General features: G+C 30.7%; 2 protein-coding genes across 2 annotated transcripts; one reads left to right on the top strand and one right to left on the bottom strand.

Annotated features, from left to right (window-relative positions):
• Positions 1-353: 353 nt before the first annotated feature.
• On the top strand, positions 354-3517 carry HELRODRAFT_191423 (hypothetical protein). Its single transcript, XM_009018316.1, has 4 exons — positions 354-1077; positions 1182-1352; positions 2146-2246; positions 2771-3517. Exons 1-4 carry the CDS (start codon positions 377-379, stop codon positions 2905-2907), a joined length of 1110 nt encoding a protein of 369 aa, XP_009016564.1. The 5' UTR covers positions 354-376; the 3' UTR covers positions 2908-3517.
• A 4657-nt stretch (positions 3518-8174) lies between these two features.
• On the bottom strand, positions 8175-11010 carry HELRODRAFT_171606 (hypothetical protein; the record flags this gene model as incomplete). The annotated part of the gene is made up of 7 exons (XM_009018315.1): positions 8175-8302; positions 8391-8486; positions 9351-9483; positions 9959-10063; positions 10259-10361; positions 10638-10730; positions 10904-11010. The coding sequence occupies 7 exons, from the start codon at positions 11008-11010 to the stop codon at positions 8175-8177; spliced, it is 765 nt and encodes a 254-aa protein (XP_009016563.1).
• Between the last annotated feature and the right edge of the window lie 3567 nt (positions 11011-14577).

The following is a 14577-nucleotide window of genomic DNA, read 5'->3' as shown; positions in this document are numbered from 1 at the left end:
CTCGTTACTGACTCATAACAAACAACACAAAAACTCCATTTTAACAACTTTGAAGAGAAAGAAGACGATTTTTGTTTGACGGATGAATGAACCCCGACGATAAAATAAAAATCCTTAGGCAAATATAAACAACACTAAAAGTGTTATTTCGATACTAACACTAACAACTGGCTGCGTCATTGCTTTGGCAACAAATAACTTAACTGCTATAATATTTACGATATAAAAAAATTATTTTAATTAAATTTTTGAAAATAAAATGATAAAGACATCCATTGAGAATAATTTGGTTAGAAAATTATTAGCCAACCTTAACTGTTGAGGCCTTTAGTTCTTTCTGTTGTTTTGCTTACTATTTATTTTTTAATTTGTAAAAATGACAGCTTCTATTTCAAACAGAATTTATACTTTAATAATGAATGAAAAGTTATCATTATTCAATTTAAATGTTTTTGTTAAAATATTTTGTATTTCAATATTTTTTGGTCATTTGTTGTCCTACTTTAAATCAGCAACCGATCTGTTGGCCATATATCCTGGCAAATTGATTCCCCCTAATTTTGATTTTTGGACCGTAATCACCTACAGTTTCATCGAACACCACATATGGATGGTGGCCTGCAATGTCGTGGTCATTGTCATGTACGGCAAAGTTGTTGAGCCCCTCTGGGGCTTTGTGGAAATGATTCGCTTTTACGCCATTGTATCCACGTCAGTTGCTGTCCTCACAACCTGCTTTTACTTGTTGCAATACTTATTCACTCAAGATGTTCACCTCTTGTTTGATACTTCTGTGTATGGCATGTCAGGTTATGCGGCTGGCCTGACGGTCGTGTTGAAACAAACGATGGGGGACCAAATTTTGTTGAGTACTCCGTTGATGAAGATACGTAACAGACACATCCCACTGCTTGCAGCATTCATCATGATGTTGGCCACCATAGTTCATCTTATCCTCTCTCCACAACTAACTCTCTTTTTGTTTGGTCTCTTCATTAGTTGGATCTATTTAAGATTCTACCAGAGACACAAAGATGGCACCAAGGGAGATTCAGCGGAAGGGTTTTCATTTGCAAGGTCATTTCATGTGTTTCATTAATTTTATTTAAATTTATTTTATCTATTGCATAAATCTAAATAACATTATTAAAAAACTCAAAAGTCATATTATTCCCATTAAGTTTTTTCCCAGATCCAGTATCTCTATATGTTGGAATCTTGTCTAACACAATTTTTGCTGTGCTGGTGAAGTTACATCTCTGCACAAACACTCAACGCAAGTTTGAATTCAAAGCTCCTGTTGTGCACATGAATCTGACTGGAGCTGATATTCACGATGCCGAAAGGAGGAGGTTTTCTTTCCACTTGATTTGCTTACAAAACATTTCTACATAATTTTTGTTTCATACTAAATAAAATTAAACTGCAATTCAAATCAAAGTACCTACACTTTGGCTATAAAAAATTAAAGTTTAACTTCTTTATAGTTAAATTAATTCTGTAATTATTTTCATGTTTAAACTTGAAATTAAAATTAATTGCACATTAACTTTTTCAAACTTCATCAAATTAAATTAAACTTCCAGCCTGACATTTTTCTTACTTGCAGTACTTACAAGCATTCTTTAAGTGCTTTGATGGCTTAATAACTGCATGATGAATTAGCCTGTTGTTATTTGATGGGTGTCTTCTTTCAGTATGTTTAAAGTAATATTTTAAGTGAAATATTTATTTATTTTTCTGGGTAACAACCATTTTTTTAATGTTCCAATTTGAAAAACATGCAGACATGCTATTTTAAATTGTAAAAACATAAAAACATCCATCCACTTGAACTATATTGTCAAAAAATTGAATAGAATATTACTATTCACATATTGACTCTTTTGATGTTTATATCACATCAATCCAATTATTGTCATGGGCAACTGTAATAATTACAGTGCTGTCATAAATTAATTTATTACATTTGAACACTGATTCCTAGTGGTTTATTTTATTTAAACTGCTTGCAATGTCACAATGTACAATGTGTATTCTGATTGCACAAAGATCATCTTGGCAGAGAAATCACGACCTCACATTAGTATTGTTTCGAGTTTTCAAATTGTTTGAAATAACTTTTTTTTGTTGCAATGCGATCAGACAGTTGGCACTGAAGGCACTGAACGAGAGACTGAATAAAGTGAATGCTCTGCCTTGGCCCAGCATGGAGGAAGGCACTGATGATGGAAACAATGCAACAAGTCTGTCATTCATTTATTTATTCATTCGTTCGTTCATTTATTCGTTAATTCAATCATTCATTTAGTTGTTCGTTCATTAGTTCATTCATTCATTGTTTCATATATTTATTCATTCGTTTATCCATCTGCCCATTTGTTTTATCCAGTTGTTTGATCATTCATTTTTCACAATTATCCGGTTTTTTATTCACTCTGTGTTCTTAAATAAGTTTTTTAATAATTTTTTATGTGTTCTCAAATTTTATTTTTAATTTTTTTTAGTAACAACAACAACAGCCATAAATAGTTAAGCTACTGGATAGTTTAAAATATTTTTATTACGAGTTAATTTTTTTCAATCATTTGGTTCTGCTACTTATTACTGCTAATTTTTATTGTTAACGTTTTCTTGAAAAAAATCTCTTTAAATGAATAACAAATTATAATCATCAACGACACCAAACAATAACTGACCAACCAGCCAACCAACAAACTTATCATTTGACCAACCAATCAACCAACCAATCGATAATGAACTATTGCAGGTTTCAAGCCAATTGACCCCTCACCCACTACTCTACCTTCATCATCTTCATCATCATCTTCGGTTATCAAGTTAACGGGTGATGCAGTCATCAACATCCAAGATCAACAGATCAACAAATCATCACCAATATCTTAGTCACCATCATAAACATCATCATTTACCTACTTTAAGCTCTTTTGATAGAATTTTTTTTATTAATATTCTTATTTAATATTTTCATGGTTAATTGTGGATGTTGGTGTAAAGTGAATGTGAATGGAAGTATCTAAAAAAATTAATAATTGGCACCCAGCCAGATTGAAGACATGTTATCTGGATGGAATCAATGCTCTGGTCCTCATTGCATTTTGTGTTTGTGGGTCTACTTGACACCATAGAGTAAACTGACTTCTTTTATATAATATAATACAATCAACTTGGATTTTTGGGACTTAGCTTATATAACCACCTTGTTAACGCGTTACAATTTACTTAAAATCAATTATCTTACCTGTTGTTATATCAGGTGGCTGTAAATTTGTGAAATGATATAAATGTTTGTGCAAGTTATCCCGTTTTCTAACTACTTTGAAAGTTTTTTTAAAATGAAATACTCTTTTTGATTTTGATGATTTTATTCATTCTAAAAACATTCGTTAATATAGTAGAAGTTATATCCATTTATTCGTTGTAAAGTGTTATCTAACCTACGTAATATAGAACAATACTGTACAGACAGATATAATAAACATTGAGAACGGAACAACATGATATGTTAGGTTGTTGCACTCATACGATCTTTATTCTGCCATCATCATCGTTGTTATTATTTTTGTAATTGTGCTGACTGCCTGCCTCTGCCCAGGGGCCCAACATCACAAATACAACTACGCTATGTTATCTTATGTGTATCTGCAGTGGCGGATCTAGAAAGCTTTAGCGGAGGGGGCCTAAATTTTGAAATTTTTCAGCATTAACCGGATTGGAGGGGGAGAATTTAAAAAAATGTTTAAATGTGTTGACCAGTGGAAGCCAAAATTTTACCCGGAGGCAACATTTGTAGCTGACAACCTTTTTTTCTTATCACGTCATTTTTTTAGTCCAAACGGTACTATTTTCGGTTAAAATAATCAGTTTTACTGAATTTTAATACAAATACTGTTCACTAAGCCCCCCGTAGATTCGCCACTGTGCATCTGCTTTATATATTAGAAATGCACCGAATATTTAGCCGAAATTTAAGGTTAGGCTTTGTATGTTTTTAAAAGCTGAATAGTCATTATTGCATCTTCCGCTTTAGCCACAATTATTTTTGCCTTTCAGAACAAAAATTAGCGAAAAATTTAGCCTTTAAAAAATTAGAAATTGAGCAAGATGTTGAATATTATTTCGATAAAAAATTGGACATAAATGAGAAATTTTCTCAATAGCTTGCTTTTTATTCTAGAAATTTTTTCAAAATTTGGGGCTTTTTGGTATATTGAGCTTTGGCCAAATGGTGGATTAATTATTTGGTGCATCGTGTGTTTCTAATATATACATACATTCACACATACATATATACGTAAATATTTACAATATATATAATCATACATACACACATGAAACACATGCATGCACATACACTCTTATGTACATATATATCAAAATTACTTCACGTCAGCTGTTCTAACTCTTTGTCTTCAGTGATGGTGGCATAAATGAATAAAATTATTTTATGACGAAATGATGAGGTTGTCATTGTCGATTCATGGGCAATAATAATTAATGGTGTACTGAGAGTGCTGGCTGGCATGTAATGACAATCCCCTCCACTATGACCAGATTATTATATGTGCAGATATTAAAAATCGAACTTTAGAATTTATGGGACGACGTGCATGTCTGTGATGTTTGATGTATGGTGCATGTTTCGTATTATGCCTGTTTATTTTTTATTTTTCTATTATATTAATGGATGGTCTAGAAGTTTGGTGTATGGATTTATCTTTATGGTTATCCGTGTTATTTGAGGTGTGTGCGTATGTTTGCGATCTCCAATACGTATATGTATGTATGTATGTATGTATGTATGTATGTATGTATGTATGTATGTATGTATGTATGTATGTATGTATGTATGTATGTATGTATGTATGTATGTATGTTCCTGATGTTTGGGTGTATATACAAATGTAAATAGAATGTCTTGAGTGATCGTTGTATGTTGAATGCGTCATTTTCAATGGCTGACGTATCAATAATAATTTTACGTTACTCTTGTTAGGTTTGCTCTTTATGTGTTGTTTGTCTTGACGATCGTAGATACGAAATGTGAGGCTTGTACGATTTTATATCGTTATTGTTTCAAACTCATTCATTCATTGGTGATGTGAAATTATTTGATTTTTAATTAAAAATTTTCAAGTTGTCGAAGATTATATTTTGCGATTGGATTAGAAGGAATGGTTATAAGATTTTCAATATAAAAATAAGTACGGTTAATAATTACGACTATAATTTATATTAGCTGTTTTGCTCTTTATGTGTTGTTTGTCTTGACGATCGTAGATGAGGCTTGTACGATTTTATATCGTTATTGTTTCAAACTCATTATTCATTCATCAAAGGCCGTCCAAAGAAGTCCTGGTCGCAAACAATCGAGCAAGACATGAAAGCTCTAAATTTTAACGAAATGGATACAACTGATCGTCTAATTTGGCGCAAAAAATTGATGGCAAAGAAAACAACGTCCTACCTCGGGAAACTGGGTCTCAGGACGCTAAACGAAGATTGATTGATTTAATATTAGCTGTTTTATAATAATAATATTAATTATTATTATTATTATTATAGGTTTTTAATTGTGTTTCCACTTACGTCAAGTATTACATCATCATCATTTTGTGTCTAACCGATATCACTTTTTATCACTGATGTGCGTCATCGCCGTTTACAAATCCGGTCTTCGTACACATACAGCCTCACATAATTACGTTTTACAGCTTGTAATAAGTAATAACGTTACAATTCTTTACAACATCTTGTTACAAAATAACTTATGAAAAAATGTTATATATTGTAATAGTTTTTTTTATGTTAGGTCATAGCGTTGAAGCCATGTATGTCACAAATTTACTCAACAAAAAATTTCTGCTTGACCATACATCAAATCACATACATACTTGCTTACGTACCTACATACATACGTACATACGTACATACATACATGCATGCATACATACATACATACATACATACATACATACATACATACATACATACATACATACATACATGACTTAAGCAAGGCCTTTGAGAAGTTTAAAAGGGCGCTAGGATATAAATTCTTTAATAATACATACATTATACCGAATTGTTGGCATTTGATACATACAAGACTGTATAAAATATGGTCTCCTTCCAACATACATAGACAAACATACATACTTACGTATGTATATACATACATTGTATGTTGCAAGATGCAATAACCAGGGCTGTGACGTCTCGAAACGACATCTCGTCTCGAGACGAGCTTTATACAGTTTTAATCTTGTCTTGAGACTTCAAAATGTTAGTTTCGACTTTGTCTCGTCTCGTTTTAAAGACCATGTCAGTCTTGGTCTGGTTTTTTTTACTGTCTTGATATGTCTTGAAAACAAGACGCAGATAAGAAAAATTTTTTTACAAACCATTTTTGGTAAATTCTTCTATAAGCATACATTAAAACATATACATATATAATAGAAACACACATGCAAACATATTTTGAAAAACAAATTTTTCATTCACAGTGCTTGGTGTTAATATCTGATAATTGTAATTTAAAAGTAATTACTACATAATCAAGATAGTCACATCAATCCAAACTAGCGAAATCAATCAAATACAAGCGAAACCATCGTAATTCTTCACGCTTCACAATACGTTCTTTGGTTTATATATAGGTACTTACATGTTCGCATGTAAACAAGTAAATAATGTTCAACCATACGCAGATAAATATTTATATGTATATATTTATTTATTTATTTAGTTTTATTTATTTATACGTTTTTATATATTTGTTCAAACTTAGGTGACAAAAATCCAGCTCAAATCTGACTTCTTTAAAAGTTCTTAATGATTTTTTCAAACTTTGACGTCTTCGTTTTGGTTTCGTTTTTGTCTGCAATTTCTTGTCTTGTCCTTAGATGTCTCGAGACATGTTTTTTGAAAGTCTCGTCTCGGTCTTGTGTTGAGCTTTCAATGTCTTTGCCTTATCTTGTTTTTAAAAAAACACTGTCTTGTCACAGCTCTGGCAATAACTGAATAACTTCCTCTCCTCAACACCGCATGTGTTTACTGTTATGTAAAAAATAACCAATAAGCTGGATAATTGGATGGAACTTTTTAGTATATATTTACAATGATTTTCAATTCAAATATTTTATTCAATTATTTATATTATACTGGCGATGACACACAGACTATAACATTTAAATGTAATGTTATTTGGTATTTATTTGCTGTGGCATTAAACTGGTCGGAGCGTCACAGATATACCATATCGTGTAGATGATGGAGACGATGACAACAATGATGATGATGGTGAATGGTGATACAATGACTAGTAATTGTTGTTCAGTCCCACACAGAAGTTAAATAATTGCCACTATGAGTTAAAGTCATACAATTATTACTTGGTAAGTGGAGTCATAAAAATTATCTAGATTATTTAATAACGATTTAACTGTTTGTGAATTGTTGTTGGATAGTGGATTGGAGTTGCTGGTTTCTTGTTAAATAAATGTTTTGAAGTCATTTACAAATATATACCTGACCAGTGCACAAAATGTTGAAGAAATTTTCATCGTAGTTCGTTTGAAATTTGTTTCGTTATAAAATTAGCAGTTATTCGTTACTTCCTTGATGTTTACTTTTAATTTTTTTTAGTTACATTTTTCTTTTTAGCTTACATTAACGAAACAATATGAATCTTGAGCTTAAAAGTTGAAAAACTGTTGCTTGTCCGACAAAATGTAGAACAAAAAAAATTATTTTTGGTTTCACAAGTATTTACAAATGGTTCTATGTAATGTGTGATATATGTTATATGATTATGCTTACGAATGCTTCCGTGTAACTTATGATGAATGATGGTTAACTTACGAATGCTGGGTTTGATTGGCCGTCAACTGAATTTACGAATCGTTTTATATATCCCATTTGCTTTGTTTCACAAATAAAATTTGTTTTCGTTCAGTCAAAAATTATTTTTAACAACTTATGATTTATTAAAATATTATAAATATTTTTAATTTACATCAATTAACAAATAAAATTATTATACATGTAAATTGTCTTTGGGAAATGACTTTGAGCTGAAATTGTGTCATGTTAAAAAAATTAAAAACGTTTACATTTCGTTACCAATGAAAATTATAAATTTGTTTAAAGCATTATATTCGCTTCTCACATTCAGAAGCATCATGCTTCATTATGAGCGGGGGTGTTTCCGGAGAGTTTATTATAGTCGAAGTCGTGGTCAATTGTTTCAGTTTTTTGAGTTCTCTGGTTTTGGTTTTAACTAAAAGTAATTTTTGATTAAAACTGATTAATTCAAGACTAAACCGGGTAAAAAAAATTTTAAAAAATTTCAACAACAATATAGAAACCTCTTTGATTTAGAGTACAGCAATTTCTCGTGCCAGTCGCACACAACAGTTTGTACTGCCAGAGTTTATGGTTCTCAACAAATTTTTTGTTGTAGTCTGGTGAAAAAAGGTTTTTTACTTTCTGATTAATATAAAATCATAGAAATGTAGATCAACTGAAAAATTAATTGGCAAACGATAGTTATACGGAGAGAAGGAGCCATGGAAGTAAAAATTCATGTATGCTTTTTTGCTTTATTTTATTTATATTATTTCATTTTATTTTATTTTACTAATTTTGAAATTCTTTCTAAATGTTTGTTTTGCGAGTTTTAGGTTTAGCCCAGATGAATTCATAGAAATTGGGCTGTATGAGTGATGGATATAAATCTATATCCATGGTATGAGTATAATACATTGATTGATTAATTCATTGAAAGTGAAACTACGATTATCTATTTTAAATTGTAAACAAGCAAATTTATGGGAATAAACGTTATAATTGTATACTTCTAGAATACTTTTTTAAAAGTCTATTATATTTAGGCAGATTCAACAGTTTTTAAAAGTCACGAATGAATTCATTAATAATGAATAACAAATTAGCGAACATTTTATTTACAGAAACAAAAGAACAAAAATATAAATTAGATCAATAAATGATAACATTTGCGGTATAAAAATCTATAAAAATTTTGTTTAGGTGAGTCATAAAAACAGTTCCTTGTAATTCAAAATGATTTCGTTGCGCCCAGATCAGTCAACGTACATCTTTTTCATACCGTCTTGCACCGCATCATGCATTCCAGGTAAAAATAATTACGGTTTAATTTGCAAAATCTGCTTTTGAACCATGTCTCCGCGCAAATGCTGCAAACAATTGCTCGAGACAAGGCACTCCTTTTCTAATTGTATTACACCGACGATTAGAAAATATCCTAGGGAGAATTTTTTGAAAAAAGAATGTTTATAAGATTGTACAGCCCCAGCAAAGTTGTTGAGGATTATCCGGAGCGTGAATCTGTCGATCCTTGCCGTAGATCCAGAAGGTCCCATCAACGTCCAACCAGTTGTAAGAACATTCAGACAGAGGAACCAACTTTATTCGTTGTCGCTAGTCGTGTTTAAATTGTTTATAAAATCAAATTAACACAAAGTTACATTTGTTTAAATTTTGGACCATTTTTTAATAATATTATAAATAACTTATAAATTTTAAAATTTTAATATAGTAAAATCAACCAGGGCGGCTATAAATTGTTTAAAATAAAAAAAATTAAAAGCTTGGTAGATTAATCTTTTTTTGTTTTTTTTGAATTTTTTTATTTACTATTTTATTTATAATTTAAAAAATAATTCATATAACAATATATATATATATATATATATATATATATATATATATATATATATATATATATATATCATATGAAATATCTTTGAGATATATTTGCTGTTCCTTGTTCCTATATTCACAATCTACATGCAGATCAGTTTTTTTTGACTATTTCATATTATCAGTAATTTATCAACTTATTTACGGCATATGAATTTTTATTCAATTAGAAACTTACAAATACGAATCACACCTGCATGATAATTCTGGAATTTTTAGATTTTATGATGTGCTGTTGGTGGAATGTTTGTGAAGATAGGCTGATGTCATCCAACGTTTCATCAGTTATCGGCTTCAACTGATACAAAAAAATACGGTTTCCAAAAATTTTATTAGTCCATTTATTCAATTTATTACTTACGTTGTAAAACAAACCACAAGATTTATTACAGATTTAGACTTTTTCACATACGAATCATTATTTTTTGTCAAACCACAGTCGTCACAATCAATCGCCATATAGGCAAAAACTCACGAATTACACGGCATTTACCTTCGGTTGTATTTGGTCCAGCAGATAAACACCATTGGCTTCCTTTAAAAGTTGTTCAGGAAACTCAGATGGTGATATGATGTAGTCGGAATATAGATTCTTGCTTGAGATACAAATTTTGTAAACATTTCTTTAATGAACTTGCTTTTTAAAAAATTTAATAAGAGATTGGACAATGACAAATCTACGATTTAAAAGATTTGATATTGTGAAATTAAGAAGTAATTTATGGCAGCAAAAAATTTATATTAATGTTGAATATTAAAAAGAATAAAATATTATTAATAAAACCAAATGTTTTAGAATATTATAATTATTTGATATATAACATAATAATCAGCGAAAGAAAGATTAGAGAAAGGAGAAAGTGGACACGAACTATTGAACGTGCAACTTGTTAAATGACTTGACACTTTTGCAGCCGTCGCATGCCTCACACAGCAACCGCCCATCTCCGCTGCACGTGGAACACCTTCAAAATTAGGCCAAAATATTGAATACACCGGTCAATTTTCTAAACAAAGCAAGTTGTGTCAAACCTTAATTTAATTTTTCAAAACATTTTCAATCGGATAATAAATTTCAACAGTTTTTTGAAAAATGGAATTAGACAGTCATGATAAAAATGAAGGATAACAATAATACTTCTTCCTTCCAGTTCCTCTGCAGTGCCAGCAAGTTTCCAGATGCTTCTGCCCGTGCACGTCCAACCGACACAACTTTCCTGACCCGGAGCAATTCACACAACGCATGTATCCTTCAGGAAGAGGAATGTTCGTTTCAATAAAATTTTGTTTGGGTTGTGTGGATGTGCATTGTACAATTTCATTCTCTCATGGTGTACTATAATTTAAATTTCCATTCTCAATCAGTCACTAGGATTATTTAAATTTAAACAAATTTTATTTCTCATAACGACAGCTTGTTGCTTTTAATGTTACTGTCTTTTTTAAATATTTTTCAATAGCCTAATGAGCTACGCCTATAGTGAATGTAAGTTATTAAAAAATAAAATTGAAGAAGAAAAATTGCTTATGCTCCTCAAATTAAATTAATTGACCAAATAGTGGCTCAGTCTTCATAAATCACAAAACTGGCATTATTCATCTCGTACATTCTCCTTCCCATATTGATTACGTACTTTGATTCGATGCTTCAAGAGATAAAATTGTATTGTACCCTTCATAAGAGAAAAATTAAAAATCAATAGATATTTTATTTTTTGTGGTTGAAATTTAACAAAAAATTTAGTGAGACCCTAGGTAGAAGAAAATCAAAAAATGTTCAGAAAGTAGAAAAAGAACAGAACAAAAAATCTAAATGATTAGAAATCAAACGAAAGAACAGAGAAAAAAAAATTGAATAAAAAAGAATTGAGAATGAAAAAAATAGAAAGAAAGAATTTGTGATCGAGAAATATAAGGATCAAGAATAAAGTCGAAATAAAAAATAAATGAATAAATAAAATTCAAAAAAAAAGAAAAAGAAAAAAAAGAAAGGAAAAAGAACGATGGAGATTGACAGTGGAAATAAAAAAACCGCAGCTGAATAAATAGAATATGGGAGTATGTCAGTGACTGCTGGGACATTTCGAAAATAATTTCACGTCTTGTTGGTTCTTTCAATTTCCAGTGCCATTTTGTTTGCCTTTTGGTTAGATATATAGCAATATGCACGCTGTGATATATATGCATATATATAATACATATATTATATGTATTGTATATAATGTATGTGTGCTTGTATGATAGGTATATACGCATATGCAAAAGTTGCCAGATCAGGGCAGTGTGACTAATAGAGGAGTAGAAAAGATTAAAGATGTGATTGTATCCTATCGACCAGTAGGAATTCATCATTTCCACTTTGATTTTTATAAATTGATCTTTTGGAAGCCGTTTTGAAAGAATCTATTTTAATGAATAAAAACAAAGTTTATGAAGATAAATTCAGGTTAAATTTTTAAGGTGATAAAAAAATTATTGAATAAATTATTTTCCAGAGAGAGGATATGTCGAGAAGTTATTTCATTTCTTAACACACACGTATATTTTAATTTGTCGACTCCTAGTAAAATGTTCATTTGGTATTATAACAACAAATATTATACAATTAAGTAATCAAATTTATTATTAATGTTTGAACGATAACACATCATGTATCAATTTCTAAAAGTTATTTCAGCATTTTTTAAATATGTCCAAAGCGAATCTTAAATTTAAAAAAATAAAAACTGCTTTGAATTTTTATCATAATGCGTGTGACCTGTTACTAAGACTCTTTGATCATTCTCATTTCTACAATTTTAGCAAGTCCATCTTTAAACATTTTCTCAACACACCGAATCACAAACACACAGTACATACAGAAAGATACACTCACACTCTCACACACGCACTTTCACATTTTCTCTCTACCTCTCTCTCTCTCTCTCTCTTTCTCTCTCTCTCTCTCTTTCTCTCTCTCTCTCTCTCTCTCTCTCTCTCTCTCTCTTTCGACACATAGACACACACACACACACTTACAGACAAAACCAAATAGGACTGAATGTTGGATAAAAATAGTATCGAATGGTGGAACTGGATGTCAGATGATCAATTTTGGTATATCAATAGAACGACATTGAAAGGTAGGAATGGTACAAATATTCAATTGTAACGAATGAACAATACAGTTACTGTTACTGATTTGTGCTAAACGGTACTGAACTTTATTAATTGACATCCTTCGAAATGTAATGAATAGCAAGCAGCGTGATATCGGTTAGGAATACGAAAAGATGTTGTTGAGAGGTGTTAAACAAAATCGAATGATATAAAAAAGAGTATTTAGAGTTATTGAATGAAAGCGAATGTTAGCGAATGTTGTATAAAATGGCAAACCTCGGCTAAGGCACAGTCGACACATGTTCCAGCCTGATGACGCACAACTTGAACACGTCTGCAGTTAAATGGATGTAAGCAGGAGTATCGAGTAATTCGAAAAAGTGAGTGAATGAATAAACGAAAGAATACAAGCGAGAATGAACAATAGAATGATTAAATAGATGAATAGTTAAATGAAAACAAAATTATTTTAAATGAACAGATATATACACAACAAAAAACAGTGGCATAATGAATGAGACAGTGCAAGTGTGAATGATAGGGTGTAAATGAGAAATCGAAATAGACATCATAGATTAAAAATAACGGCATAAAAGTTTTAATAAATTTATAAATCTAATAAATTTTGTTTTTGAAATGAAATAAGATTTAAAATTTGATTAAAATATACCATGAAAAAATTTCAAAAAACAGGTCTGAAAAATTATCAAGTGCATATGTGTAGATGGAGATGTGAGCAAACAAATGAATGCGCCGTTGAAAAACGATCCTCAAATTTGTGAGAAAATTATAAATAATAAATTATATGAAAATATCATGAAAATAAATTTGACAATATTTATTTGAAAATACTTTTCGTAGTGACGTTTTAATGTTTCAAAAATTTTTTAAGATACAGACACGAAATATTGTAAATTTAATTTAATTTATCGAAGCGCTCATTATCATGTTCAAAATATGATCGGAAATAAATTAGGTTAGTTCATCTAGTGTGCACGCCAATCTCGTCAGAGCAATGTTCAATTATTCATACTCATCAATTCGTAGCAGCAAAAAGAGACAGCCCTACTGTTGAAATTATTTTGCGACACAATATCATCGCCGTGGAAGCTTTGCTGGAATGAACTAATATTTTACGTTCAACCGTTTGGTTTTAGCAACAATTAAAATGAAAAACCAACTGAACGTTCAAATTATTAATTAAAAACCCAGCTCATTTGTTATGCAACTAACCAAATCACTGAACAACTAGTCAATTAACCTGCCAACAAATTTAACAACAAATATTTGACCAACAAACCTAACCAACCAACAGACTAACCAATTGACTGACAAATCAACTTAATTCACCAACCAACCGACTGACCAAACTACAAGCCAAAAGACCGACTGACTGACCAACCAGCCAACTGACCGACTGGCAAACAAACCGATTAACCAGCCATCCAACCGACTAACCAACTTACCGTAACAAAAGCGGTTGCAGGAATTTCCAAAAACTTTTGTTCATCTTTGAACATGCTGGTAGGATGACATTTGACCTCCCAGGGTTGCGGTGGGTGGGTCAAGGACGGACCTGCTATCGACTGACCTTGTTCAGTTGATCAATGAAAAACTTTTCAAATATTATTCTAAAAATCATTCATTCGAAAAAATATTAATTGAATTTTGTAATAATTAGTCATTCTAAAAATACTATAGTTATTGAAATAA

The sequence above is a fragment of the Helobdella robusta genome (genome assembly GCF_000326865.2).
Source record: "Helobdella robusta unplaced genomic scaffold HELROscaffold_21, whole genome shotgun sequence".
In the NCBI taxonomy this organism is placed as follows: domain Eukaryota; kingdom Metazoa; phylum Annelida; class Clitellata; order Rhynchobdellida; family Glossiphoniidae; genus Helobdella; species Helobdella robusta.
Note: the sequence above shows the minus strand (reverse complement) of the source record. Positions and strands in the feature narration are given on the sequence as shown.

Excerpts from the sequence above, each read along its gene's own strand:
- HELRODRAFT_191423 (XM_009018316.1), top strand. The coding sequence starts at position 377 with ATGACAGCTTCTATTTCAAACAGAATTTATACTTTAATAATGAATGAA. Across the intron at positions 1,078-1,181 it reads GAAGGGTTTTCATTTGCAAG|TTTTTTCCCAGATCCAGTAT; the intron begins GTCATTTCATGT and ends ATTCCCATTAAG. Across the intron at positions 2,247-2,770 it reads TGATGGAAACAATGCAACAA|GTTTCAAGCCAATTGACCCC; the intron begins GTCTGTCATTCA and ends GAACTATTGCAG.